We start from the raw sequence: 27,506 nt of genomic DNA, 5'->3' as shown, positions 1-27,506 counted from the left end.
AGTGGCCAGGGAGCTATCATGCCTGGTGGGGTCATGGTGGGGGTGGGTGGCAGGCAGCCTTCTGGGCTGGGATGCTGTAGGTCCTGACCAGGGTGTAGTCTGAACAGAACCTGCAGCTGGACACTGAGCTCACATCTTGGTTCAGAGCAGGTGAGACTTGGGGTGCATTTTCCAAGGCACCTTGAGAAGACTGGCTGGCTGGGCTCTGCACAAGGGTCTCTCGAGGTGCTGGGGCAGTGGGGGCGGGGGGAAGGGGGGTGATGGGTGCTTGGTGTTTGTGGCCAGGCCTGGCAGTGCCTTGAGCTGAATAGAGCCAAGGCTGAGGGTCAGTTTCGGAGTCTTTCAGACCAGGCATTCACAAGAAAGCGTCTGTTCCTGGACCAGGCCAAGGTCTCCCTGGTACACAAGGTGCAGGGAATGGACAAGTGGATGGACAGGTATGTGCATCTGCATAGGGAAGGCCTGAGGCTCCGGAGTCTGAGAGCAAGAGCCAGACCACGAGGAGGCACCCAGACACCCACAGAACCCCAGAAATGGGGTTGCCTCAGGTAATAAACCTACCATCGTGGTGTCCACATGTGGCCTCCCCTGCTAGGAGGGGCCAGCTGATGCACTGGGCTGGCTCAGGCTCTGGGCTGGGGACAGGCCTGGCAGGGAATGCCGGAGAAAGGTGAGACTCAGTTCTGAAGAAGCCACTGCCCCGCCGACCCCAGAAAGGCTGCAAGTCATGCCCTTCATTCCTTTTTCTCTTACTGCTTCAATCCCAGACACATGGTGCTTCTCAGAAGCGACAACCAGCTTGGTGTGGGGCTCATACTTGCAACCTCTGCGCTATGGGACGCCAAGGTGGGGGGAATCACTTTAGCCCAGGAGTTCAAAGCTGCAGTGAACTGTGATCATGCCACTAAACTCCAGCCTCGGCAACAGAGCGAGACACTGTCTCTTAAAAAAAAGCCACCAGGGCGGCGCCTGTGGCTCAAGGAGTAGGGTGCCGGTCCCATATGCTGCAGGTGGTGGGTTCAAACCCAGCCCCGGCCAAAAAAAAAAAAAGCCACCATACACCCTTAGCTGCCTACAGGGCATGACTTATGCTGCCAGGACCCAGGAAACACCAGTTTGGTGTCAAGACCATGGGGCTGGGAGGGAGACACAGCCCTGACGACCCTCCTGGCCTGTGGAGGCTGGGCCCACCACAAGGCTTTCCTCAGTGGAGTTTTGTTTGAATCTTCTGATTTTACAGTGATACATACGTATTGCAAAAACTTTAAACAGCAGAGGGAGATGAGAAGAAACCAGGACCCCCATCACCCCTGGGTAAGGACCGTACTGGCCAGACACGGCCCCTCTTCTGTACACATGCTGACCTAGGGCAGTGCCTATGGCTCAAAGGAGTAGGGTGCTGGCCCCATATGCGGGAGGTGGTGGATTCAAACCCAATCCTAGCCAAAAAAAAAAAAAAAAACTGCACATGCTGACCCGGTGTGGGAACACCCTGCCCAGTCCCAGCCATGGCAGTGCTCAGGTAACTGTGCTCAGTCGCAGCAGTATATCGGAGCCTCTCATGGGATACTTCAGTAGTTTCTATGCTTTGACTTTTTTTTGAAGACAGAGTCTCACTCTGTCATCCAGGCTAGAGCTGTGCCTCACAGCCACCTCAGACTCCTGGGCTCAAGTGATCCTCCTGCCTTAGCTTCCTGAGCAGCTAGGACTATAGGCACCTGCCACCATGCCTGGCTAATTTTTTTTTTTTTTTTATTAAATCAAAGCTGTGTACATTAATGCGATCATGGGGTACCATACACTGGTTTTACAGACCGTTTGACATTTTCATCACACTGGTTAATGTAGCCTTCCTGGCATTTTCTTAGTTATTGTGTTAAGACATTTATATTCTACATTTACTAAGTTTCACATGTACCCTTGCAAGATGCACCATAGGTGTAATCCCACCAATCGCCCTCCCTCCGCCCATCCTCCCCCCCCCCTTCCCTGTATTCTTAGGTTATAACTGGGTTATAGCTTTCATATGAAAGCCATAAATTAGTTTCATAGTAGGGCTGAGTACATTGGATACTTTTTCTTCCATTCTTATGCCTGGCTAATTTTAAAGTTTTTGTAGAGATAGGATCTTGCTATGTCGCACAGGCTGGACTCAAACAATCCTCTTGCCATGACCTCCCAGGGTGCAGGGATTACAGACATAAGCCTCCATTCCCAGCCACACTCTGACTCACAAAAACTTCCCAAAGGAACAGCCTTCCCAGGGACCCCACCATGCTCCCCTTCTTAGGATAAACTCTCGGATAGTCCCTGGGAAATTCCTAAGAAAATGGTATCAGACTAAGTGTTCTATGATTGAAAAACAAAAAGGATGACCCCACTGCTCCACTTGCGGCCCCTCGGGAAGATGCCACTCAGCGTCAGGTCCCTGCCCTCCAGCCCCATCGTCTAGGGCAGCTCTTGCAGGATGAACAGAGACCCCAACCTCTGTCCCCAACAACCAAACACAGAGCTGGCAGATGTGCAGGCTGACTGCTGTGCCTCCCCTGGAGGGCACTGAGGGAGAAGAATGGAGAAGAGACCAGGAAACAGGCCCTGGGACCCCCATGCAGATAGAAGAGGCAGCTCTACTATGAATGCTGTACCTGGGCCTCACGCCGCCGGCTGTCCTCAGCTTCCTCATGCTCCACTACGCCCTGGCTCAGGTTGGTGTAGTTGGCCAGCTTGTTGAGCAGCGAGGACACCATGGGGTTGCTGTCCATCTCTTCCTGCAGCGTGAGGGCATCAGTCACCACGGCTTGTGCACGAGTGCCCTCCCACACCCACGTCTGGGGGCCGCCCTGCCCGGGGAGCCCTGCTGGCCCCCCTAACTCCACAAGTTCCTGTCCTAATTTCATGATCTGGACACCTGTACCCCAGGTCAGAGGTTGTGACCACCAGCCAGGGAGGTGCACCCTCAGACCCAGGAGACCCCTCACAACAGGCCTCCCTTCTCTGCCCAACAGTGTGAGACTGGGCCTCCCATGTGGAGAGAGGCCCTGCCTCAACCCAAGCTCACTGCCAGCCTGAGACCCTCCATGAAAGCCATGGCTGTAGGTGCCTTCTGGTAGAAAACAGAATTACCTCAAAAAGTGCCATGTTCTTTCCTTCAAAGAAACTCTCTTTCTCCACTTCAACACTGTTAACAAACGGGACATTTTCTCTTGGGTTTCCATCTCCTGCTGAGGAAGGAACAACGCAGGTTGAGCTTTGGAAAGAGGTAAAAGGACAAAAGGCAAGAGACACCTTGGCTGGAGGCGGGCCCTGGGGACCCACCGTGGGCAGGAGGCAGGTCCTAGGGACCCCACCATCAGTGGGAGGCGCACCCTGGGAACCCACTGTGAGAGGCAGGCCCTGGGAACCCACCGTGAAAGGCAGGCCCTGGGGACCCACTGTGAGAGGTGGGCCCTGGGGACCCACCGTGGGCAGGAGGCAGGTCCTAGGGACCCCACCATCAGTGGGAGGCGCACCCTGGGAACCCACTGTGAGAGGTGGGCCCTGGGGACCCCACCGTGGGTGGGAGGTGGGCTCTGTGGGTGAAGACAGGCCCTGAGGACCCCATCTGGTCCCCGGCACAGCAGTATGGCCACCAGTTGGTCATGTCTGGTCCTCAGCTAAGGGGACTTGTTTTCACAAACTCTCCTTCCTCCCAAACACCCAAGATCACTGGTGCCTGAGAGCACATGTGCTATTCTGCGAAGTGAGTGTGAGGAAGCGGGAGGAGCTGCCCCAGAGCCACCTGCAAGTCCCCCAGACCCTCCAGCTTTGAAAATTTTTCCTTCGACTCAGAGTTTGGTAAAATCACTTTCAGAGTCCGGTTGCACCTCCCAGACTCACTACATGATCCACCACTTTCCAGGGTACACAGGCTTTTCCACTCTGGCCCACAGTGAAGACACCAACAGCACCAAGTGTGTGGCCCCTGATTGGACAACCCCCTCCTGCCTGTTCCCCAAGACTAGGGAGGAAGGCCCTGTGATGGCAGGGGCAGTGCCAGGTGTTGGCTTGGGACCCTGGAGGTGGGGCAGGGCGAGCTAAGGCTCCTTAGCACTGAGAACTGCTGGCATCTACAGCAGGTCAGAAAACCCGAAGAACATGCGTGATACAGGTTGACTGTCCCTGTCCCCTCCCTGAAGCAGCAGTGCCGAGGAGTTCTGGCCAAGAAGGCCCTGTACTTGTGAATGTGACAGGGGTGATACAAGGGGCTTTGAGCAGCACGAACACTCTCACATGAGGCCGCGACAGCAGGCTCCACCTCAGGTGACCTGTTACAGCAGCACAAACAGACCTAGTCAGCACTGGCCACCTACAAACACCAAGTTCTGCCTGCAGCCCATAGCCAGGAGCACGGGTCTGTGAATGCACAAGGGTGTACACACACCCCTCGCCCCAGCACACCCTGGGGAAGACCCTGCCCAGCAGCCTGCACACTGCCCCTCACTGTTCAAAACACTGGGGGCCACCTGCCTGGCTCCACACAGACCCTGGAGGCACACGCCCAGGCCTCACACACAACAGCAGCTGGACAGCGAGAGCCAGCAGGATGAGTGGCCAAGAGGACGGGGCTTCCTTGGGCTCCCCTACATCACAGCCCTGCAGATACCCACCCACCTACCCGCCAACGGCAGAGGCTGCAGGATGGCTGAGGGCAACTCGGGGGCAGGTCTCAGGCCCCCAAAACCACAGCCCAGGGGCCCTCACAGGGAGGGGTTTGCCTGTGCAGCCAGGCCTTGCTCACTTTCTGGGGGCTGTGACCGCCATGTGGAGGCCTTCCCACCACCCGCTCTGGAAAAGAGCAGAGCAAGCTGTGGTGACAGCCCAGCCCAGGAAAGGGGACCTGGAGGGGAAGACACACAGAGGCACCCTCATGGCCACCCATGGAAACACCTGTCCTCACTCCACAAAGTCCCTTGGCCCTTTCAGCCCAGTGTAAATTTAGGAGAATCTCTAAATACAGTGTGGAAAATGGGGCTGGTTTCTCACTGTCTAGGAAGCAAGTACGTGGAGCAGGGAGTGTGAGTGTGAGTGGAAGCACCACGTGAGGGCCATGTTTGTCACCTTTGCAACACGTGCACAAGTGTGCACCAGCTGCCCATACACGTCCACACGCACGTGGGTGTGCACAGCACAGTTCCAAGTAGCACTGACCATCTGCACCTGGTTTCTGTTATCTCCACATGGATGCTCAGGGCTCCCGGGAGAGCTGGTGATTCTGGGGCTGGGCAGGGAGGCCAGAAGCAGAAGCACCTCGAGCTGGATGGGAAGGAAATGTTCTGAGAAGGAGAAGGATGGTGCCCTGTCAAAGTGGTATGCAGAGAGCTAAACAGACTCCTGCGGCTGCCTGGGACATCCCAGCATCAAAGAACTGATCACAGTACGGAAGCCACCACCCACCCAGCAAGAGCCCAAGATATGAACAGAGGAACTAACCCAGGCAGGGCCAACCCCAAAGTAGGGAGAACAGGAGACAGAGCTGCCTCCCAGTGCCAAATCTGACACCACCCCAATCTTCATGGCAGCCCTGACCCTGACCCCATCCCAATCCTCACAGAAGCCACCTGAGGTGAGAACCACTGGTGCTGCCAGGACTAGTGGTGAAGCTGGGAGGACATGGACATGTCTCCGATGTTCCTGAGGGGCACGGGCCACTGAGAGGGAGACGCGTCCAGTCGCACCAGGGAAAGCAACCCATGTCTCAGTCTGTGTCCATCACATCACGGTGTGTCCTTTGAGCACTGTCGAGATGAGTCTATACACCTGACCAGGGATATCCACACAGCTGCCTGCTCTTAAAATGCCCCGGAAGAAAGGAGGACTCAGATGTAAGGAAGGAGGCAGCTGCCCGAGTGCAGGTGTCTCTCAGTGCAGCAGCTCTGGGCTCAGTGACGAGATCCCGGTCAGATCTCCTCTGTGCCACTCTTAATCTCTGATTTGGGTAAACATATTACAAAGATTTTAAAAGAAAAAGCATTGATTTTAGGAAATACACCCAGCAAAGAACGTTACATCTGCTACTTACTACAGTTTAGGAAAAAGTTTGTGTGAGAGGCAGGGCTAAGGCAGGATTTAGAGACTGGCCTGGGCAACACAGCAAGACCCTCTCTCTACAAAAAATTAAAAGTAACCAATGTGGTCCTGCACACCTGTGGTCCCAGCTACTCAGGAAGCTGAGCTGGGAAGATCACTTTACCATCCAAGACTTGGAGGCTGCTGTGACCAAAGCACTGCATTCCAGCTTGGGTGACAGAGCGAGACCCTACCTCTTAAAAAAGAAAAGAAAAAGAAAAATACGTGTAGACAAAAACACACGGAGAGATGGGAGGAGGCAGGGGGTGGAGGGACAGGATGCAACATTGGGGCCACGGGGGGCAGAGGGTGCATGGAAATCACTTGTGCTCTTCTTGAAACTTCTCTGGAGTTACATCAAAATTGGATTAAAAGAAAAAATACAAATATATTCAACTAAAAAGAATTTCTAAAAATCTCCCCCATAAATTCTGTCTTTCCAAGACGAAATCCCAACTGAGAGCTTTTCACTCCATTTCACATTTTGTGCAGACTCTGGCTCAGAGCCCCTCTTCTGGATACAACCACCAACCCCAACTGTTATGCAGATCAGCAGTTATCGCAAGTGCTCCCAGAGTAAACGGGGGAGGGGGTGAAGTGGGGAGTGGGAAGTGCTCATTTCTAGACTGGGAACTTTGTCTAGTAGGTGCAGACCACCAAGCTCTGACCAGACAGGGGAGAGAGGGAGGGACAGAGGTGGGAGGACAGGAAGGTTTCAGATTCTCCCTCAGGCCGAGCCAACCCCCTGCTGATGACCTTGGACAAAGTCGCTGGCTCCTAGGGCTCAAGTTTCTCTTTGCACCACTTAAGAGACTCAGCCCACAGGCCCGGCATCCCACACCAGGAGCGCTGGCTCACAGCTCAGCTGCCGGCCTGCGTCCTCTCTGGCAACACAGTCTGGTCATAGTCGGGTTCTAAACAGCATGAAACTATGGCTTGCAAGGGCTGTTTATCTGCAGGAGCAGAGACAAATGTGCACATGGCAGCCATGTTCCCCTGACCTAAGACAACTGTCTTCCCATGGCCATGAACACTCCTAGGCAGCAAGGGGACGGCCACCTGTGCTCACGGCACACCTTGCTTCATGTGAAACTCGAGGAAAGGCGGCAACATCCACCAGGCCCCAAGGACACCCACCTGCCTGCTGATAGAGACACAGGAAACAGTGGCCTGGACAGGACTCCAAATAAACAAAGCAAAGGAGCTCCCCACATGCCACACAGGAGGCGCAAAACAAAACCAGAAACAACTTGGTCAAATGAATATTTAGCAATTCACTTTATAGGATGACCATGAAGTCTGAGAAACTTGGAAAAGAAGGGCCAGGCTACACGTCCGGCACTGTGAAGCCACGCACAGAGGCCTGGCTGGGCTGCGGAGTCAGGAGTGCAGGGCACTCTGCACCTTCCGCTTTCATTTTGCTGCTTTTAAAGTAACATGATGAGCACAGAGAAGGGAGAAATGCATAAAAAGGGACAGCAAAACACCCGTCAGAATGTTGGCAAATCCTTGTCACCAAAAAGTCTTAAATCCGGGGCAGCACCTGTGGCTCAGTGGGTAGGGCACCAGTCCCATATACCGAGTGTGGCGGATTCGAACCCGGCGCTGGCCAGCTAAAAAAGCAGAAAGTCTTAAATCATAATTATAATCATAGATCCTTTAAAAAGAATATGTTCACTCTAACTCTCTAGAGAAGAGTGTCCACTTAGCCCCTACATGCTTTCAAAAGTGCTTATGCCAGCTGGCACCGGTAGCACAGGGGTTACAGCGCCAGCCACATACACCGAGGCTGGCGGGTTTGAACCCAGCACAGGCCTGCTAAGCAACAATGACAACTGCAACAAAAAATAGCTGGGCTTTGGGCAGCTCCTGTAGCTCAGTGAGTAGGGCGCCAGCCCCATATACGGAGGGTGATGAGTTGGAACCCAGCCCCAGCCACACTGCAACAAAAAAATAGTCAGGTGTTGTGGCGGGCATTGAGACTCTGTCTCAAAAAAATAAAATAAAATAAAAAATAAAAAAAGGGGGGCTCATGTCTCAGCAGGAAGCAAGCACCCATTTGGGAGACGTGGAAATGTTCCCTGTGGCTAGAACAGCCAGGAGCTAAGCCTGACCAAGTGTATCTCTATGACATCACTGCCTCAGTTCTACTGCAGTCCAGGGACTCTCCACTGAAACTCAAATGCTTCTGGCCAGGCATGGTGGCTGTCACCTGTGATCCCAGCACTCTGGGAGGCCAAGGTGGGTGGATTGGCCTGAGCTCTGGAGTTTGAGACCAGCCTGAGCAAGAGCTAGACCTGGTCTCTACTGAAAACAGAAAAATTAGCCAGGCGTTGTGGCAGGTGCCTGTAGTCCCAGGTACTCAGGAGGCTGAGGCAGGAGAATCACTTGAGCCCCAGGAGTTTGAAGTTGCTGTGAGCTATGACACCATGGCATTCTACCCAAGGTGACTTAGATTCTGTCTCAAAAAAAAATTAAATAGGCTGGGGCGTGGCGGTTCATGCCTGTAATTCCAGCACTTGGGAGGCTGAAGTGGGTGGATTGCCTGAGGTCACAAGTTCGAGAGCAGCCTGAGCAAGAGCAAGACCTCGTCTCTAAAAAATAGCCAGGTGTTGTGGCAGGTGTCTGTAGTCCCAGCTACCCAGGAGGCTGAGGCAGGAGGATGGCTTGAACCCAAGAGTTTGAGGTTGCTGTGAGCTAAGATACCACAGCACTCTACTGAGGGTAACAAACTGAAACTCTGTCTCAAAAAAAAAAAAAAGTGCTCGCTTCGGCAGCACATATACTAAAATTGGAACGATACAGAGAAGATTAGCATGGCCCCTGCGCAAGGATGACACGCAAATTCGTGAAGCGTTCCATATTTTTAAGTTTACCATCTTAACCATTAAAAAAAAAAAAAAAAAAATTAAATGCTTCTACCTGAAGGTTCACCCGCATTTCTGTAAAGTGAAAGAAAATGCCAAGACCATATTATGTGGATGATTTTTATGTCTATCTTTAAGTTTAAATACATTCAAATTTGAGTTCATATTTTTTCAGAAGGAAGAACATATTACACCTGAGGCTTGAAAAAGGGAAACCCTGGATTCTAGAAAATTCTTGGGGAGATGAAGACATCACAGAACCTGTCCCCCATCTCCCCCTCCCTGCATGGAGCACCCTGGCTCCACACAGCCACCGCACACCCAGGGGATGCTGCGTACTCCTGAGGACACTGAGAAGGGCAGTGGGCTCCCCTCCAGCTGGACCCACCCAGAGCAGGGATAAAGCTGCCTGCCCTGGGTGGCAGCTCCTTCCTCCTCCTCCTGACCACTCACAGTGACCCAGGGACCTGAGGATAGACCCCTGGTGTCCTCCTAGGGCAGGTCCCTGGCTGGCAGGAAGTCCCCTGAGTGCCAGGGTGCCCTGTGGCACGGCCTCCGACAGCTTGGCTGAAGGGAAGGACCCCAGACAAGGGAGGGCCTGGCAGACAGATCAAGTGTCCTCGGACAAGCCACCTCCACAGGCCTGGAGAGCAGGAAGCAGACACCTGCTGTCCCCAGGCAGGTGCGGCACAAACTGCCCAGCCCCCACCAAGGTCAGTCTGCTCTGAGGGAGGGATGCCTGTCTCCTCCTCAGGATAGATGTTTAATCAGTCTGGCCAGGGGTCATAGCACTAACCTCCTAACAAGACTTATCTCCCTGGGGCAGCACCTGTGGCTCAAAGGAGTAAGGCACCAACCCTGTACGCCAGAGGTGGTGGGTTCAAACCCAGCCCCGGCCAAAAACCACAAAAAAAAAAAAAAAAAAAAAAAGGACTTATCTCCCCTCCTCCCCAGAGGTAAGCCCTAAAATGCCTGTTAACCTGTTCACTTCATATTACAGAGGTAGCAGCAACTGAAAAGGCTGGTTTGGAAATGCAGCCTGCGCCTCACTTGTGCCCCCCAACCTGGGGTGCAGCAGAATTTACTTTAGACATGCCACACAGACATGAACACACAGAGGGGCAGTAGGGTCGGCCCTCTTAGGACACCCAGGATGGGTCGTCCAAAGCTCAGGCTTTGTCCTGTCTCACAACAGTTGTGAGTAATGACTGCTCCTATGCCTGAGAAACACAGCTGACATGCTTATAAGAAAGGGTCTTCAGGGCGGCACCTGTGGCTCAAAGGAGTAGAGAGCCAGCCCCATATGCCAGAGGTGGCGGGTTCAAACCCAGCCCTGGCCAAAAACTGCAAAAAAAAAAAAAAAAAAAAGAAAGAAAGAAAGAAAGGGTCTTCAGCCAGTAACATCCTCAATGAAATAAACCAGGTGTAGAATTTCAACCTCCTCCTCCCCACAGCTGCCCATGAATGACACCACCAGGGCTGGAGGCCCATGGTCCACTCACTGAGTGAGGGTCCAGATAGCCATGACCACAGAACAGACCAAAGGTGCTGACAGGGATCTTCCCTCTAATACGGAGGGGACTATCTGTGAACTACCCCCACAACAATGCGTAAAACATCCATAAAATTGCTCCCCACCTGTGTGGTCAGGATGCTGGAGCTGGCTGTCCTAGAGGTGCCTGACAAACACGTGCAGGTGGTGAATTCTGCAGACCCAGCTGCCGCGGTCCCAGCAGGACATACCAGAGTCACGCACAAAGAAGCCAATATGGTGCCGTGTATGCAGGGCTGGGACCCACCACACGGCCACCACCTTACCTGGGTCTCACCTCAGCACATGGCTTCATGGACTCCACCAGAGCCACCCGCAGGCACGTCCACAGGACACACACCCAACACCCACAAGCGTCTCAACACAAGCCCAATCTGAGCAGGGAGCCAATAATGGGAATTGGTCACAACACTTAACTACACAAAGCATCCTTGAACCATTGCCTTTCTCATTAAAAACAAATAAGGCAGCAGGGTGGGGGTGCAAAGTGGACTGAGCTCAGTGAAGAAAGCCCGACGGGGAGGGGCTCCATGGCGTCCACAGGACATGGACACACCTGACAGGTGACCTGGTGACCAGCCAGCACCCTTAAGTCCTGCTGATGGTGTGTGTCCCAGACATGAGAGTCCCTCCCCAGGACACGGAGCCCAGACTGACCCTGCCTGAGGGACATTCTCCAGAACACCTGCCTGAACTCCCCCAAACTGCCCAGGTCCTTAAAAAGGGAAGTAAGAAACTGCGCAGCCATAGGAGCCTGGGGAGAAGTGAAGATCACGTGCCACATAGGACCCTGAGGTCTTGGGATAGGAAAGGCCGCAGAGGAACAACCTTTGAAATCCTAACAACCTGGGCTAGGCGAGATGGCCACACCTGCAATCCCAGCACGTGGGAGGCTGAGGCAGGAGGACCACCTGCACCCAGGAGTTCAAGCTGCAGTGAGCTGTGACTGAACCACTGCACTCCATCCTGGGTGACAGAGAGAGTAAGGGAGAGAGAGAAATCCTAGCAGCATGGAGAGCCATGGACAGTCAGACCCCAGGGCAGCTCTCTGCTAGGGCCAGGTATACCAGGTGCCTCCTCAGACCCCACAGCCTGGTCTCTACCCTACCCCCTAGTGGGAAATAGCCAAGCCTTCCCCAAGAGGCCCCTGTGCATGGAGGATGGGCTCTTGACAGCTGCCACTTGTTGCTTCTTATTGAGGTTCAAGGAAAGCTCCGACAGCCCATCTGCTTCCTGAGCACTGCTGTGGACATAGAACACAAGGCTCATCCACCACTGGAGGCTGTGGGTCTCGACAGGGGCCTGTACCAAGCTGGGTGCACCCAAGGCGACTGGCAGCATCTGCTCAGCAGGCCCAGCCCACCAGGTCCAGCTCACCTGGCCCCCACCAGGCTTGGGGCCCACCAAGACCTCAGGGGACCTCTCCCAGAGATGCCCTGAGGCTCTGGCAGGTGGGGGTGGGTGGGTCGGGAGCTGTCCTTCTTCTCTGCCTGTGAAGGTTGCGAGTACCTGCTCTAGCCAGGAGCACTGGCCAGGAGATATTGCCTTGTTTTTTCCACCTTTTCATTTTTTTTTTTTCCCACCTTTTCATTTTATTACCAGAAAGGATCCATGTAAGCATAGGGGACACATGCCCCACGCACCCCCAGGAGGTGCCACAGTGCCCATAAGAGCCCACCACGCTTAGGCTTCCCTTTGTTATTGTTTTCTTTTTTTTTTATTGAGACAAGGCCTCAAGCTGTTGCCCTGGAAAGAGCACCATAGCATCACAGCTCACAGCAACCTCCAACTCCTGGGCTCAAGCAATTCTCTTACCTCGGCCTCCCAAGTAGCTGGGACCTCAGGCGCCCACCACAACGCTGGCTATTTTTTGGTTGCAGCCATCATTGTTGTTTGGCGATGGGGCTGGATTGGAACCTGCCAGCTCAGGTGTATGTGGCTGACGCCTCAGCCGCTTGAGCCACAGGCACCGCACCTAGGCTTCCCTCTGAATGAGGGTTTGCTTGGCCAGGAGATGCATACTTGCTAGGTTTGGACACACAGGTGCCCTGCGTCACTCATCAACATCCGCCCCCCCCTTCCAAGAAACCCACCACTCTCTTTTTCCTGCCAAGACGCAGCCTCTGATGTTTGTTTCACCCAAGTTTTTCTTGCACCTTACTGTGCTTCTATAAAGTTGAAGCCCCACCCCTGCTGCCAGCAAGCTAACTGCAACTTCTCCCAGCCAAGCCAACTAGGGTTGCCCCTCCCAGGGAGGACAGGGGAGCTGAGGTGTGCAGGGTGGTATCCTCTGGCCACAGGACAGGGTGGCCCCTCTAACCAGACCAGAAAGCAGGTGGATTGGGGATTCAGCAGAGTTGACCAGTTCGCAAAGCCCAGCAGGCAGCCCCAGGCCTGTCATCCTATCTGGGACCTGGGGCCACGAGACCCAATCATCTGCTCTGGGCCATTGGGTCAGACCCCCATGCTCGTTGTCCTGGTTTAGAAAAGTGCTCCCTCCAGGTAATATCCCCAGCAGGCCCCTCATCTCTTGTCAAATCACAAGGCTTGCCCCAGCTGCCCCGCATGCAGGCCCAGCCTCTTCCCTCCATAGGCAGAGGGCAGAAAGAGCCAGTTGAGCTGGTTGGTCAGCTGCCTCCAAGCTGGGGGTCTCCCCAGCTCACCAGCACAGGACACCAGGCAAAGATCACCAGGGACCTGTCTGTCCTCCAGGCCTGAGGGCAAGGGACAAACAGCTAGCAGAAGTGGAAGTGGCAGAGCCCCAGGTGCCACCTGGGGTCCCCCACCCCCCAGCCCAGGGCCCAGGAGCACCCCATAAAGCCACTTGCTGGCAGACAATTTGTTTGAAGTGCAATAAATTCCCAAACACTAAAAATTAGCCAGTGACTCCTGACCCTTGTTCCTACCTTCACATTCGGCAGCTGCATGCACCCTAAAATCTAGCAACCTAGCGAATCTAGGCAAGTGGGGTCCCCATGAGGCATAAGCTTACAAGAAAGAGTTCTAATTTGGGCCCAGAAACTGCACCTGTGCTTATAGCAGCAAGCCCCCTGAAACTGTAACATGTTCTGAAAAAGAGGGAACACTGAAGTGGCCCAGCCACCAGCCTGAGACAGCCACTCTGCATCCGGGGCACTTCTATGCCACCTTCCCTTCTGGAGTGAGGGTCCCAGGGAAGGACCAGCCCACCTGGGGTTTCCAGGAGAATGAAGGACGGTCCTAAGGACACACCTGCCTTTTGGGGGAGAAGCTGAGTATCTGATGGGGTGGAAGGTGGGTCCGGGTCCCACGTCTCACAGGGCCCTATGCCTAGCACAGTCACCCAGGCACTGCCCTTCCTTTGCCCTGCCAACTCTCCTCCACTGAACGGTGCCCTAATGCCCGTTTCTTCAAGGCTGAAGTTGCACTCAGGTCTCTGTCCTAGGCCGAGGGAGGGGGCTCCAAAGCAGAGCTGGAGGCACCATTGCCACAAAGCTAGGGCCCCCACCCCATGTGAGTGTCCCCAGCTGGCCCAGGCCCACCTTAGGGGTAGGTGTGTCCCTCCCCTCCCCCCAACACCCATCCGGCCCCACAGTTCAGACAACCAGAGATTCTCTTAGGAAACACTAAAAACCTGGGGAATTCATGGAGTAGCCAGACAAGGCGTCCAGATGCTGCAGGGACAACAGCCACGCACTAGGTGAGACAGTGGGGCCTGGGCACGATCCCAAGGCTGGCTAATCTTTTGTTCATTCCTGATTCAAAATGTCCTTGTCCTGACAGTCTGTGTGGAAAGTACTGCCAGAATGCTGTTTTACTCCTGCACTCAGAAAACCAGGCAGCTCACTGAGAGGCCCTGCCACGGACGCCACTGCCACAGATGCCACAGCCATGGACGCCACAGCTACAGACATAACAGCCACAGACGCCACTGCCACAGATGCCACAGCCACGGACATAGCAGCCACAGACGCCACTGCCACGGACGCCACTGCCACAGACATAACAGCCACAGACACTGCCACAGACGCTGCTGTCAGAAATAACAGCCACAGACACTGTCACAAACACCACTGCCACAGACACCACTGTCACAGACGCCACAGCCACGGACACTGCCACAGATGCCACAGCCACAGGCATAACAGCCACAGACACTGTCACAAACACCACTGCCACAGACACTGCCACAGACTTAACAGCCACAGACACCACAGCCACAGACGCTACGGCCACAGATACCACGGCCACAGATGCCACAGCCATAGATAGACACTGACACAAACACCACTGCCACAGATGCCACAGCCACAGACACTACCATAGACACCACATCCACTGACATTACCACAGACACCACAGCCACAGACACTGCCACAACCACCACCACCACAGACAGACACTGCCACAGATGCCACCACCACAGACACCACTGCCGTAGACACTACTGCTACAGACGCCATTGTAGCAGACAGGCCCAGCCACAGACACTGCCACCACAGACGCTGCTACAGACACACTGCTGCAGATACTACTGCAGCAAACAGGCCCCACCAGAGACACCACCACAAATATGCATCACAACACTGTCAGTGTGTGTGTAAGTGAGTTTACACTACAGAACATGAGGGGGTCCCCAGCAAGCACACGAGCACACACGGACCACATGCAGCACAAACTCACACGCTGACACGTGCGTGAGCACACACGGATTACACGCAGCACAAACTCACATGCACACACACGCACAGACATGCTGCTCTTACAAATACACAACACATTCCTCTGTACTCTCACACACAACTACTTGCTCACACAAAAAAAACACATACCTCACATATGAGAACCACACATACACACCTATGCACACAAATGCACTCACATGTGCCCACGCCCATACGTGTATAGTCACATGGACATGCTGTCTCACGCACATACACATATACATGCACACACATATTCACATATGCACACATGCCTAGAACTCTCACACCTGCAACTCCTGGGGATTCAGTACCCAAGCTGCATACCCCAGTGCCCAGGCCCTGCGCTCCACAGCTCCACAAGCTTCCTGGGCACAGTCTTGCCCAAGTGCAGTCTTGTTCTGGGACTTTCCATCCATAGGACACCCCCCCCCCCCACCATGGGAAGGTGGCCTCTGTGACCTTCCTTCTCGACACCCCTCATCACATGGCTGGCCGTTTGCTGGGCCCGGTTCAGCCTCTCCTCCCCCAGAAGCCAGAGCAGCCATCTGAGCCTGGAAGGGCAAGGGGAGTAGCTACAGGAGGATGGGTGGTGAAGGGGCCCAGGCCTGGCAGGCGACCCTCAGGGCATCCGTGGGCCCTCCCCAGGGAGGCTCCTGTTACAGCCCCGTCTGGGCTGTGGCTCTCTGCTAAGTGGCAGGGGAGGCTGGGAGCAGCCTGGCGCCCTTCCCTCCCAGTGAGGGTCGGAGTCTCTGAGCCTCCCTGAGAGCCCAGACCAGACCCACTGGCGCCAAAGACCTGCAGAAGGGGGAGCCAGGGAGACAAGAGGTCATGGCCACCGTGACAGCCCGGTTCCTGGCAGGGGGACTGGGCAGAGAATACATGAGGATCGCATTACTAGCCTCCTCCCCGTCTCCCTGCACAGGAGCTCTGGTGGCCGTGGGGGGAGGGGGCGGCACCACCAGCACTCTGTGGGGCTCCTCCCACACATGCATGGGTATAAGTCAGCCGCGGACCACAGTGCTCTAACCACTCAGAGCAGCTCAGACTCCAGGGGAACCCGGGCTGGGTGGTGACTCACACTCCAGATCCCAATGTCCCTCCACAGAGCCATGTGAGTCGCAAGGGTGGCTGTGGGGCTCTGAGAACACCCCAGAACACAGGAAGTTACCAAGCAGCCCAGCCCCACATGTGACTCGGAAACAACTCTCCTCCCCACCATTGTTTTCTCAAAATGAAACCACCCAGGGAGAGAAAGAGGAAGAGCCCCACGTGCCAGTCCTAGGGTACCAGGACGCTAGGGCCTGGCCTCAGAGCCCTACCACAGCCAGCAGGCGGCCTGCGCCACACACATGTCCCAGGCCTTCCAGGAGCAGCACACGCCTTTCCCTGCAGGGATGCAGTCACCTTCCAACCAAAAGCAGCCCGTGGGACCAGGCTGCTCAGAGCAGTCCTGGTAGGGGGCCCAAGGACCCCTGAGGAGACGGCAGCCATGGTCAGGAGCATGGGAGGGGCTGAGGCCAGAGGGTTATCTGCGTAGACCAGACCTCTGAACAGGGAGTCTCCCTCTTTCTATAAAGGAAAGGTATTAACCCTCTGTGTGCTGCCCTCGCCCCCAGAACACTGCCCCAGCACCCTGAGAGGGAGACCAGGCCCTGCCAGTGCCTCCCCAGCCCTGGCCCACTGCCCAGGAGAGCAGCTTGTCCACTGCCGAGTGCCACCCAAGCCCTGGTCCCAAGGGCTCCCACCCCCACAGGCAGTGGGGTCTTCCCTCTGGAGGCCCCAGAAGGCTTCATACTCCTCAGGGCAGCTGTCACCACAAAGTGACTCTAGGAGCCACCCCTGGAATGGTGGCTGAGGTCACAGCACCTGGCCACAAGAACAGTGGTTAATACTTAACGTTAAGCATCAAACTTTGCCCTCAAGTCTCTGGTCCCACAAGGCTGTGGTCAGGATTGAGCCTCTGAGCCTATGTCTCCAGCCCTAAAGATAGCACCCCTGGGAAGGTGTCTAAGGTCACTTGTCCTCCAGTGCACAAGTTTCCTGGTCAGGTCCAGGGAGCTGTCAGGGCACAGAGCCCCTAACCTGAGGTGGTTTTGCACCCCCTCACTGCCTGACAGGTAGGGGTAGAAGACCCTCACTCATGCTGAGGGTCCAAATGGCAGACAGCTCTGGCCCACTCGGCCACTACCTGACATTTGCTGAGCCCCAGAAGAGGGAGACCCCTGAGCTCCCACGTGGCTTTAGCCCAACCAGCTGTGTACCCAGGACAAAGCACCCAGCCCTCTCTGGGCACCCTATCCTGATGGCCATCCAGACCATGGGAGAGGCCATGTCAGCCATGAAGCTGAGCAGGGTCGAGTGCTGGAGTCCAGCAACACCTCGCCCACTAAGAGAGGAAGGGCATCGCACAACTCCTAGGCCCTGTGTATGCATGTGCAAACCTGTGTGTGAGAACATGCATGTGCAGGCACCAGTGGCATGGCCCTTGCCCTGTGTCCTGGTATTGGCCACTGCGCTTGGTGCTCCAGACCAAAAGATGCAGCAAAGAGGCAGCAGTCCCATCAAGGAGCTAGGACACAGTCCCTGAGAGCCACCAGCAGAGATGTGGACCAATGGGCTGAGAGCACACAGCACTAGCGTGGGTGCCACTCACTCCAGAGCCCGTGACACCTCCCACATCCCATGTTCCCTACTAAGCGACACCAAAGTCCAGCTGAGCACACATGGGGCCCCACAGTGCCCTGGGACTCACGTTCGGCCTGGCCAGCCCCAGGCTGTCTTTCCCATAAAAATGCCTATGACTAGCTCAGTAACCTGTGGCTGCAGACCCTGACTCACTATCCCAAGGCCCCTCAGAGGGCCAAGAGACTCTACATGCCAACACTTCACACTCACTGAGGGCTGGGAGAGATACTTCTTTTTCTTTTATATATTTATTTTTGAGACAGAACCTCAAGCTGTCGCCCTGGGTAGAGTGCCACGGCATCACAGCTCACAGCAATCTCCAACTCCTGGGCTCAAGCGATTCTCCTGCCTCCACCTCCCAAGTAGCTGGGACTATAGGCGCCCACCACAATGCCCGACTATTTTTTGGTTGCAGCCTGGTCATTGTTGTTTGGCGGGCCTGGGCTGGATTCTAACCCACCAGCTCAGGTGTATGTGGCTGGCACCTTAGCCACTTAAGCCATAGGCGCCAAGCCCAGGAGAGGCACTTCTGAGAAGCCAATTGCCCATCCTGGTCCCCGCTAGGGAGCGATCCGCACCAGTCCCTGCTCAGACCTGCCCCATTCACGCTCCCAAGCCCCCCACCCACTGCCCCTCCCACCTCTCACCACTCGGCCAGCACCACTGTCCACGGCATCTGAGTTCTGAACATGTGTCTCTATCTCAGTGGCCACCCAAAGCCAGGCCTCTGTGGTGGTCTCCCCACGGAGCCCACCCCATCATATGTCACACGTTGGCTCCTCCCGTCCACCTCATAGTTGCACCCCAGGCCCACGCGGAACACAGCCTGGGCAGACAAGCCTACCTGTGGTCATCTTCTGCCACACATCCCAGCTGCCAGCTTTGCTAGGCTCATGCGGCTAGCCTCAGAACCTTCTTTGCGCTGCTGCCTACTCACAGCTTGCAGGCCCCAGCATAGCACAGCCATGGACCTGGGTCCAGGAGGCAATGGGTGCCAGATATGACCAAAGGCCTAGGAGCTGAGGACAAATATCAGACCTAGAACAAGAAGCTCACACTACTGGGAGATGCCCAGCCACCCAATGGACAGGCCTGGCTCCAGACAGAAGACCGGATGCCAGGCACCACCATGCATGTGACCCTCTCTACCAAGTGCACACATGTGGACGTGCACATGCTGCACGCAAGCATTCACTCAGCATGCACAGGCGCACCATGGGCTTGGCACTGCCCCAACATGCTTCACCATGTGACTCCTAAGGGGACAGGCTGGGGCTCCACAGAGCAAGGACATAGATCTGGACACCCTGCAGCTTCTCTTTCGTGTGTGACTTTCAGTTCCTTTGGTTTTAAAAAGGGAATTTGGTTCACAAAATACATGTTTTGCCATCTCTGGCCCCCACCCTGAATATCAGCGGTCTCTGAGAAAGACATTCTGACTCTCAGCCCCACTTGTGAGGAGCCCGACAAGGCAGTGCTGGTTGGCTCCACTGGGTGGGGGTGTCCTCCCTGCCTGGCCACCTGTTGTGTACATGTGGCATCCCCCAGACAAGGTAGGAGCTGCCGCCTCCCATCCTCACCCAGAAGGACCAAGCCTGGAAGCTTTGCACTCTGCCCCCCTCCTGTAACGTACTATTCCCTGGATCGCCACATCCCAAAGGTGACCCCAAGATCAGCTGGCCAGCGTACATCACCTCCCATCCCAGCAGCAGCAGCCCTGGGGCAGCACAGAACACTGTCCACTGCTGGCCTGTACCCTACACCACACTGAGTGAAGGTGACCCAAAGCCACCTCAGTGCATCGGGAACAGAGAATAGCAAGACCTCTGGTGATCAGTGAGCCTGCAGGAGGCTCCATCCAGCCCCAGGACAGTCCCAAGAGAGACTAGCCACACCTGGGGTGCAGGGACGGGTTGCCCAGGCTGTAGGGGCACTGCTCTCCTATGAGCACTCACACTGAGGCTGCAGCAGCTACACTGGGAGCTCCTTCTAAAGGGTGGGGCAGGCAGGCCAGCAGGGCCCTCGCTGGGTGACAGCTGCTGGCCTTCACACCACACAGCCTGGACTTTCCCTCAAGTCACCACAAACCCCTCAACTGAGGTTGGAGAAGGGCCCTGCCCCAGCACAGCGTCCTCACCAGCTCCTCCTCTCTGATGGTTCCCCTTGAGGGCCTGAGAAGGAAGGTATTCTTCCTGCTCCATGATGAGGCGTTTCTTATCCAGACAATATGGGAGCAGGTTCTCTGTCCTGCAGCTGGGCCGAGGGACATGGCCTGTCCTGGTTCTGGCAGAGACAGCTGGGAAGCTACGTGGGGCCTGGCTCCTTCCAGCTCTCAGTGCCACGGGCCCAGGAAGCGCCTCACCACCAGTCTGGGCTGGCCAGGCCTTGCCAAGCTGCCTTGGGTTTGGCAGGAGGTCGTGTGGGCACACCCCTCCCCATCTCACCTGGCGTCCTGCACTCTGGGTGCCCAGAGTCCCACTTCCCTGTGGGCTGCGGTACCCAGAGTCCCTACTCCCAAGACAGCCTGGTGCATCCCAAGATCCTGCCCAGAACTCCAGGCCTCTGAGATGGCTCAGTGTACCCACAGTGCTGGTGACTCCCTGATTGGGTGGGTTTGTGTCACCCTTGCCTGTGACCATGTGGCATGGACCTCAGGCAGCATGGACCCTACACAGCATGGACCCCACAAACAGGCCTCTGAGAGGGGCTTCTACAGGGTCTACTGTTCACCACCAAAGAGCAAACTGTTGCGCGCCTTCCTCAAGTACAGCCCCTCCTAAGGCCTGTCACACCTCTAAGCACCATACTGAAAATCCGGACAGTCAAGTGGGTCCCAAAAGCCACATCACGCGTGCCTGCAACAGCCTGGCAAGTCAAGTCGTGTGGCCGCTCAGCCAAACTCCTCCCTGGGTGAGCACCCCTTGCTCGTCTGAGATTGTTCACCTGGCATCGTGCGGGCAGCGGCACTCCTGACTAGTCCTCAACAGAAGTGAGGAAACTGGCTGCAGAATGGGAACGGGCTGGCTGGAGACGCTGGCCCGCCACCGCAGGCTGGGGCACTGCTTGATGGGGGTGGGAACAAGGAAAGGGGGGCAAGAAAGTTATCTCTGACTTAGAAAAAGCGACACCTGAAGCCACGGAGAAGGGGAACACCTGGGAAGGAGCAGGAATCCTGGTGTCCACAGCACACCAGGCGCAGCACATGCAGGCGCAGAGTGGGGGCCGGACAGAACGCACCCCCTCAGACACCCTGGAGGGCCTGCCTGCCCCCAGCCTCTGAAGGGGAGCTGAGACCCCAAGATTACACAGCTTCTCCAAGGTGACACACCCATCAGCAGAAGAGAAGTTGGGTTTGGAGCCAGGACAGAGGGAAGAAGCTGGGGGGGGGGGGGTTCCCCAGAGGAAGTGCAAGACCTGCCAACCTCCAGACTCCAAGAACAAGGGGGCCCAGAGGACACAGCCTGAACAAGGCCTGGGCCGGCCTCCCTGCCCAGGACCCCACAGGAGGCCTGTCCAAGGTCAGCTGGAGGCAGAACTGGACCTCAGCCAGGGCTTATCTGGCTGGCTGCCCTTGGCCCAGTGGCGCTAAGGCCAGCTCCGAGGAAGCAGGAAGGCATTGGCTCGCGGAAACCACTCTGGGACCTCAGTCACTACTCAGGCTAAGGGGTGCAGGCTCCGCCCTCCCAAAGCCCCCCCACCAACAGTCCCCGCCGGCCTCCAGAGGCAAAGGCGCCTCTAGTGGCCCCTCCTGAACCCCTGTGGGCTCGGCCATCCAGGCAGTGAACGGCCGGTAGTTGTTACACCTTGTGGCTAAGCGGGGACATAGGGCTTTAAGCGGGAGTGAGAGCAGAGAGAAGCGCAGAGAACAAGCGGCGGACAGGCGGAGCGGCCCCCTCCCCTCCCGGGGCCCGGCTTCCCAGCCTGGATCACCCTCCGGCCGCTCTCAGGCCGCCCCCTGCCGCCTGGGCCGCCCCACCACTCCCGCGCAGTCCCCCTACCCGCCCTGGGCCGCCAGAGGGTCCCGGCCGCTGCCTTTGTCCGGGCGGGCAGGTGCGGCTGCGCTTACCCGGGCTGGGGCTGTCGAGCTCCGGGCCCTCGGGGGGACCCGGTGCCTCCGTCCGCTCAGCCGCGTCGTCCCCGCCGCCGTCGGCGCGCGCCTCCACGGGCACCACGGTGAAGTTGGTGGGCATGGTGGCTGCGGCCCTCTGGCCCGCTCCGGCCCGGCTCCCGCCGACGCCGCTGCCGCTACCGGACTTGAGCGCAGGGGCGGGGTCCTCTCGCCCCGCCCCGCCAGGGCCACGTGACCTCACCTGCCCGCCCCCGCGGCCCCGGGAAAAGTTTGCCGGCAGCGGGGCGGGGCTACTTTCCGCGGGTACCCCAAGCCCAGCCCCGCGCCCGCCGAAATGCCCGGAACCCTGGACACTGGGCCTTCGCGGCCCGCGCCCTCTCCCCGCAAAGGGCGCACGTCCCGCGATCCCCGGCCCCTCCCGCACAGTCCGTGCCCTGCGGTCCTCTCTTCCCCTCTCGCAGTCATCCCCACCCCGGGGCGATTCCTGGACCCCCCAGCACAGTCTGCACCCCACCCTCGGGCAGTTCCCTGACCTGGCCCGCGGGCCTTTGGCTCCTCTGGTGGTCCTGACTCACCCAGCCTGGCCCCGGAAGGTATTTGCTGCAGGAGCCAGGTTGGCCTGGGGGCGGGCTCCTCTGGGACTTTGTCCTAAGCTCTGTGACATGCCCATACCGGCCCGCTCTGTGGAGTGTACAACCCTGGGGAAATGCACTACCCCACCCCACTTGGCCATGGTGGTCTGGGGAAGACCCCCAAACAGAGGGCTCATAGGGTGGTGCAGGGAAGCCCCCAACAAGGTGGGGTTCCAGACCCCAAAAAGCATGTATCAGGATGGCATAGGCCTTGTCCTTACTAGCACCTGACCCATTTTTCACAAAAACTGGGAACAACCAATGTCTGTCAATAGGGAACTGGGCTAAAATGTATAGCCACTAAATGCCATGAATTGCTTCAAAACTGTTCTCCAGCAACCAAGCAGAAATGCAGGTGGTGTGGGCTAAGATGGTCTCAGATTGTTGCCACATGGAAACATCACATGATTTAACCATAGTTTAAAAATGCACATGTTGCTATAACCCTAAAAGGCAGCTGGGAGGTTAGAGGTCATCTCTGGGCTCTTGAGTCCTGGGGATCTGCACTGTTTCATACTGACAACCAGGAAATGAGAAACCAAATTCTGAAAAGCCACTTCCTATGAGAGGCACAGAACACCCAGGAGTGACCTGGGTTTTTGGCCTGTGCCCCATGGACTCTTCCAGCCAGATGCTGAAGGCCTGGGCCCCCTGGAGTGTCCCCATCAAGCAGAATGGGGGTACCTGGCCCACACTCCCACCCGCCAACCCACCCCCACCCCCCAGGGCAGGACAGGGCTGCACACAGCTCTGAGCAGCTGCCACTCCACCCTGTCAAGATAAAATGGAGGGAAACTGCTATCTACCCAAAGGTAAGACCATGTCCATGTGTCCTCCCAGGGAGACTGGCCTTATTGAAAAGATCTGAGGGTAGGAACAGAAGCACCCAAGGGGTGTATTGTAGGGTTTGCTCCTTGGGTAAGCTCTGGCCTCAGTCACCCCCACATGGCTGAGCAGAGGTCAGAGAGCCAGCACAAAGTTTCTCCCAGGAATGGCTCAGGTCCCCATCCCATAACTAGCAGCAGAACTACACACAGGGTCCGGGAGCTCTGCTGGGGAGGAGGACTGCCAGCCACCCATTGATGGCAGTCCTCAGAGAGGCTGGGCCAAGTCTAACCCTGTCATTTCACAGAAGGGACACAGGCCCAGAGGTTCCTTCTCAGAAATTAGCAAACCTTGCCAAGGGCAAGGACCCCACCTTGTAGCTGAGGCTGTCTCTCATTTAAATTATAGATCTTGTAATAGGCCTGGGGCAGGGGCAGCAGCATCTGCTTTGGGGTCTTCAGTTTTGTGAGTCATTACAAGGTGGACACCCTGCCACCACCGCCTGAGTCAAGACCCAGAAGTTGCCAGCTGGCTGTACCCCAGCCTCAGCACTCCCAGCCCCAGAAGTCACTGTCCTGACAGCACAGATGGGTCCCTTGGTTTGCGGATTTCCCCCAGGGCACTTTCTTAAATCTGGTGGCTCCCTTGTCAGTGACTAATAGTCCTTCAGCACTCTCTCCCTGCAGCCCTGTCCTCCACCCTCCACCCCTTCCTGTCCTCAGGCTGCACCTGTTGCAGATCCAGCCCTGATGTGTCAAAGGCCCCACCTGTACAGAGCAGGCCATTGGTTATGGGCCTGTGTACTCCTGACAGTGGGCATCTGGAGTCAGGAGCCCCGGGGACCCAGATTTGTTGGACAGGGCTGGGGTACTCTAAGCGGGAGTCAGCAGCTGTCACTGGCCATTGGTGCTCCATGTCCAGCCGAGTGGATTCATGGAACTTGCTTGTCATTGATGCACTGGAATAACCTCTTCAGGAGAGACATCCCTTGTCTGGCCATCTGTGTATCATTCCTACAGGAAAGGCCAGCAGATGCCAGCTTCTCCCTTATTCCCAGTTCTAATGATAGTGAGGTGGTCCTGTATCATCCCCAAACATGCTGACAAACTCATGGATTCAAACATTGCTGTTGGCTTCAATCATCTTGCCTTTGCTTGGTGAAGCCTCTTCAAATCAAGTCCTATGTCCTTTTGATGTGACCCTGCTGTTGTGGTGACCTGTTGGCCACTCATCAAGACATAGCCGGAGGTTCCGGGCTTCATGTGGAGTTGCAGTAGGTGGTGGTAGTTGGTGTGTGTAGATTCTCAAAACAGGCCCTGATTGCTGCCACTGAGAATTTCCAAGGGATTAGGCTGTTGCTGTGTCCACTTCCAAGTCTGGAGAATTAAGAGTTGCCTCACCTATCCTCCTCCAGGGACAGCCACGGTAGGAATGATAGTGGGGGGACAGACAGGGGCCTTCGGGCATGTCAGTGCTGTGTGCTTGGAGCTGGGCACATTTGCAAGTCCTTTGTCTGTTCTGCCCCAAGGTGGGGGTTCTGCCTTCTTGCCAGGCCCTGGGTCAGCCAGCCCTTCCACTTTCCTTGCAGGGCCCGGGCTGCAAGGTGGCCCTCTGATGGGTGCCCTGTCTGCATTCTTCTGGGCTGGGAACCTGCTGTCTATACCTCGCAGAGTGCACCCTTGAGCTGAAGCACACAGAAGTGCCTATGGAAGGGCATGCTGGCAGGAGGCCAGAGGCCCAAGACCACTCCTCACCAGAAGGTGGCCTGTTGCACGCCCAGGTGTGCACTCCTATCCAGGGATGGCAAGTGTAGCCATTGCTGTCCCAAGACGCTGCTCTGACCAGAAGGCCAAGCCCACCAGAAGAGCCCATTTGAAATAACTAGCTTTTGGGGGTGGGGGGTGAGGCTCCAGAGGCCATGACGGCCCTATGAGACCTGGGCTTTCTCCTGACCTGGAGCCTGTCAGCACTGGGAAGAATGAAGGGCCACCTCTCTGGAAAGGGTTTACCCTGCTTCTGGAATTCTGCAGAAAAGTGCTGGGCTCTTCAGGAACCTCCTTTTCACCAGAGGATGGGTAAACACCAGAAGCAGCCTCCACTCTTTCCCCAGCTTGTTTGGGAAAGCTGCCTGGCCTGAGGGCTGCCCCTGTGTCTGGGCCCCCAAGGGCTCCTATGCCAGCTGTGAGGCAGACCCCTGGGCCAGAGGCAGAGCCACTGTGAGAGAAGCAACAACAGAGTTGGGTCTGAGGAACAGACGTGCAGCCCCACCCAGAGCTCCATAAGGACCTTGGTGCTACTTTGTGTTTGAGAAAAGTGAGTGACAGACACACACCAAAAGAACATAGAACTTGAGTACCCAGGGGAGGTGTGCAGTCCTTTAATTACAGCTCCTGAGTCTTGGTGAGGCTCCGGAGCACAGCTTTAAGGTTGTCCAGAACTTTGTACAGACATTCTGTCACTGTGGTGACATCCTGAACTAGGAACACCCAAAGGCCTCTTGTTTCCTTTAAAGTCTGAGATGTCCAGAACACAGTTTACCTGCCCACACAAATGTGTGCTGCCATCTCTGGGGAAGAGACCATGTCAGAGTCTACTGGGACCAGAACCTTCCAGCCCAGCGGCTAGACACAGGGCCCTTGGGAACAGGGCAGGATTTGGGAGCCCTTGGAGGTGCAGGTGGCAAAGCTCCTTGAGAAACCATGAGAACCCATGAGGTGCTGAGTTTGGGGAATGTAGCAAACAGCCCAAGGCCCCAGCTCAAAATCCAGAGATTCTAGGAAGGGGAGAGGGGCATGGTCTGAGGGCAGCCCTGGGGTGAACAGGCTCCCACCCTGGTGGTCTGCAGTAGTCAATCACAGCCTTGGCAAGGGTGGGCCAGCCAGATGAGCAGGCTCCTGTTAGGCCTGAAGGGAGCAGGTGGGGTGATGGGTGGGCCTGAGACCCTTGAATGGAGAGGTAAGAAGATGCCACATGGAAAAACCTTTCAGCACAATCCAAGATCATCACATAGACCTTCTGGCCATACCAGGCCAGCAGAATTCATGGTGCCACAAAGCCTTCAAGAGGCAGCTGCAGTCAGACCAGGGAAAAGTTAAGGGAAAAGAGCATGACCCCATATGAGCCACTGGCCAAATGGGAGGGCCAAATAAAGCCATTCTTGAGCAAGTTCCCCACCTGCAGACTGGGTTGGGGGATGCCTTCCCAAGGGACAGGAGAAAAGCCTAGGCCAGCAGGGCTACTCTAGTCTACCATGACCTGAAATTGGTGACGCAGAAGATGGGCCAGCCTTACACAACACATTCATGACACACTCACAACACACTCACAAAAAAAGGGGCTAAACCCTGAAAATACCAAGGAATGTGTGATGGCATCCTCTGGGGAGGTGGCAGGGGAGGGGATCCCTGGAAGAAGCCGTCAACACAGAGGTGAGCCCAGGCAACCCTGCACCCTGCACCCTGCAGAGCTGGGGAAGCAGCCAGGGCCTCTAGGAGTATAAGCACCAATTGTTTTAATTTAAAAAAGGAAAGATAAGCAATCTACACAGTTCTCAGTGATAACACACCAGGCCTCCCAAAAGGAATGTTCTGGCTCAGAAGGGAGGGAGGAGGGTGCAGGCTGAGGCTTTCTGTGAGGCTCAGGAGAGCCATCTGGGAGAAGGTAGAGCACTCTGGAAAGCTCTGAGGATATAGCGAACAGCTCAAATGCTCCCTAATGAGCACTCCAGAAAACTGACTACAGCTTGCTGGGCATGTTTAAAGCCTGTGGCTGGCAGGAACCCAGAGGCCACAGGTGGCCGTAGCTGCTACCACCTTTCTCCCAGACCCCACTTCTGGGCCAGACTGGGTGGGCCTGGATGCCACAGGGCACCTGCGGGGTCGTCCAGCAGCAGTGCAGGTGACAATCCTGCTATTCCCCAGACATACCAAGGCCAGCGGCTCCTAGGAGCATCTCTGAACTACCTGGAGATGTCTGAGGCTGCCTCTCCATCCACTCCTGTCCAGGTATGGCCATATGGTTGCCCATCCTGCCTGTTGTCAGTGCCAGGACCTACTTGGTCCATGCAGGTGGTAAGGAATAATCCTA

At 56.2% G+C, this 27,506-nt stretch overlaps 1 protein-coding gene and 1 non-coding gene across 13 annotated transcripts in view; one reads left to right on the top strand and one right to left on the bottom strand.

The window, feature by feature from the left end:
- SLC12A7 (solute carrier family 12 member 7) overlaps positions 1–27,506 on the bottom strand; it is a 91,897-nt gene that overhangs the window by 38,112 nt on the left and 26,279 nt on the right. For 5 of the 12 annotated variants that reach the window (XM_053593503.1, XM_053593514.1, XM_053593531.1 and 2 more), the window contains exons 2-3: positions 3,124–3,221; positions 2,646–2,768 (exon numbers count right to left, since the gene is read on the bottom strand). In XM_053593503.1, the coding sequence (XP_053449478.1) occupies positions 2,646–2,768; positions 3,124–3,221 (221 nt within the window). Of the gene's footprint in view, positions 1–561; positions 648–2,645; positions 2,769–3,123; positions 3,222–5,097; positions 5,421–16,528; positions 16,716–21,960; positions 22,329–27,506 lie in introns of those variants that run through there. The other 7 variants (XM_053593572.1, XM_053593563.1, XM_053593582.1 and 4 more) reach the window with 7 other exon arrangements.
- LOC128591981 (U6 spliceosomal RNA) lies at positions 8,867–8,973 on the top strand. Its single transcript, XR_008381729.1, has one exon. It is a non-coding gene; the product is annotated as a U6 spliceosomal RNA (small nuclear RNA).

The sequence above is a fragment of the Nycticebus coucang genome, chromosome 1, assembly GCF_027406575.1.
Source record: "Nycticebus coucang isolate mNycCou1 chromosome 1, mNycCou1.pri, whole genome shotgun sequence".
NCBI lineage: Eukaryota > Metazoa > Chordata > Mammalia > Primates > Lorisidae > Nycticebus > Nycticebus coucang.
This window is presented reverse-complemented; position numbering and strand designations above follow the sequence as displayed.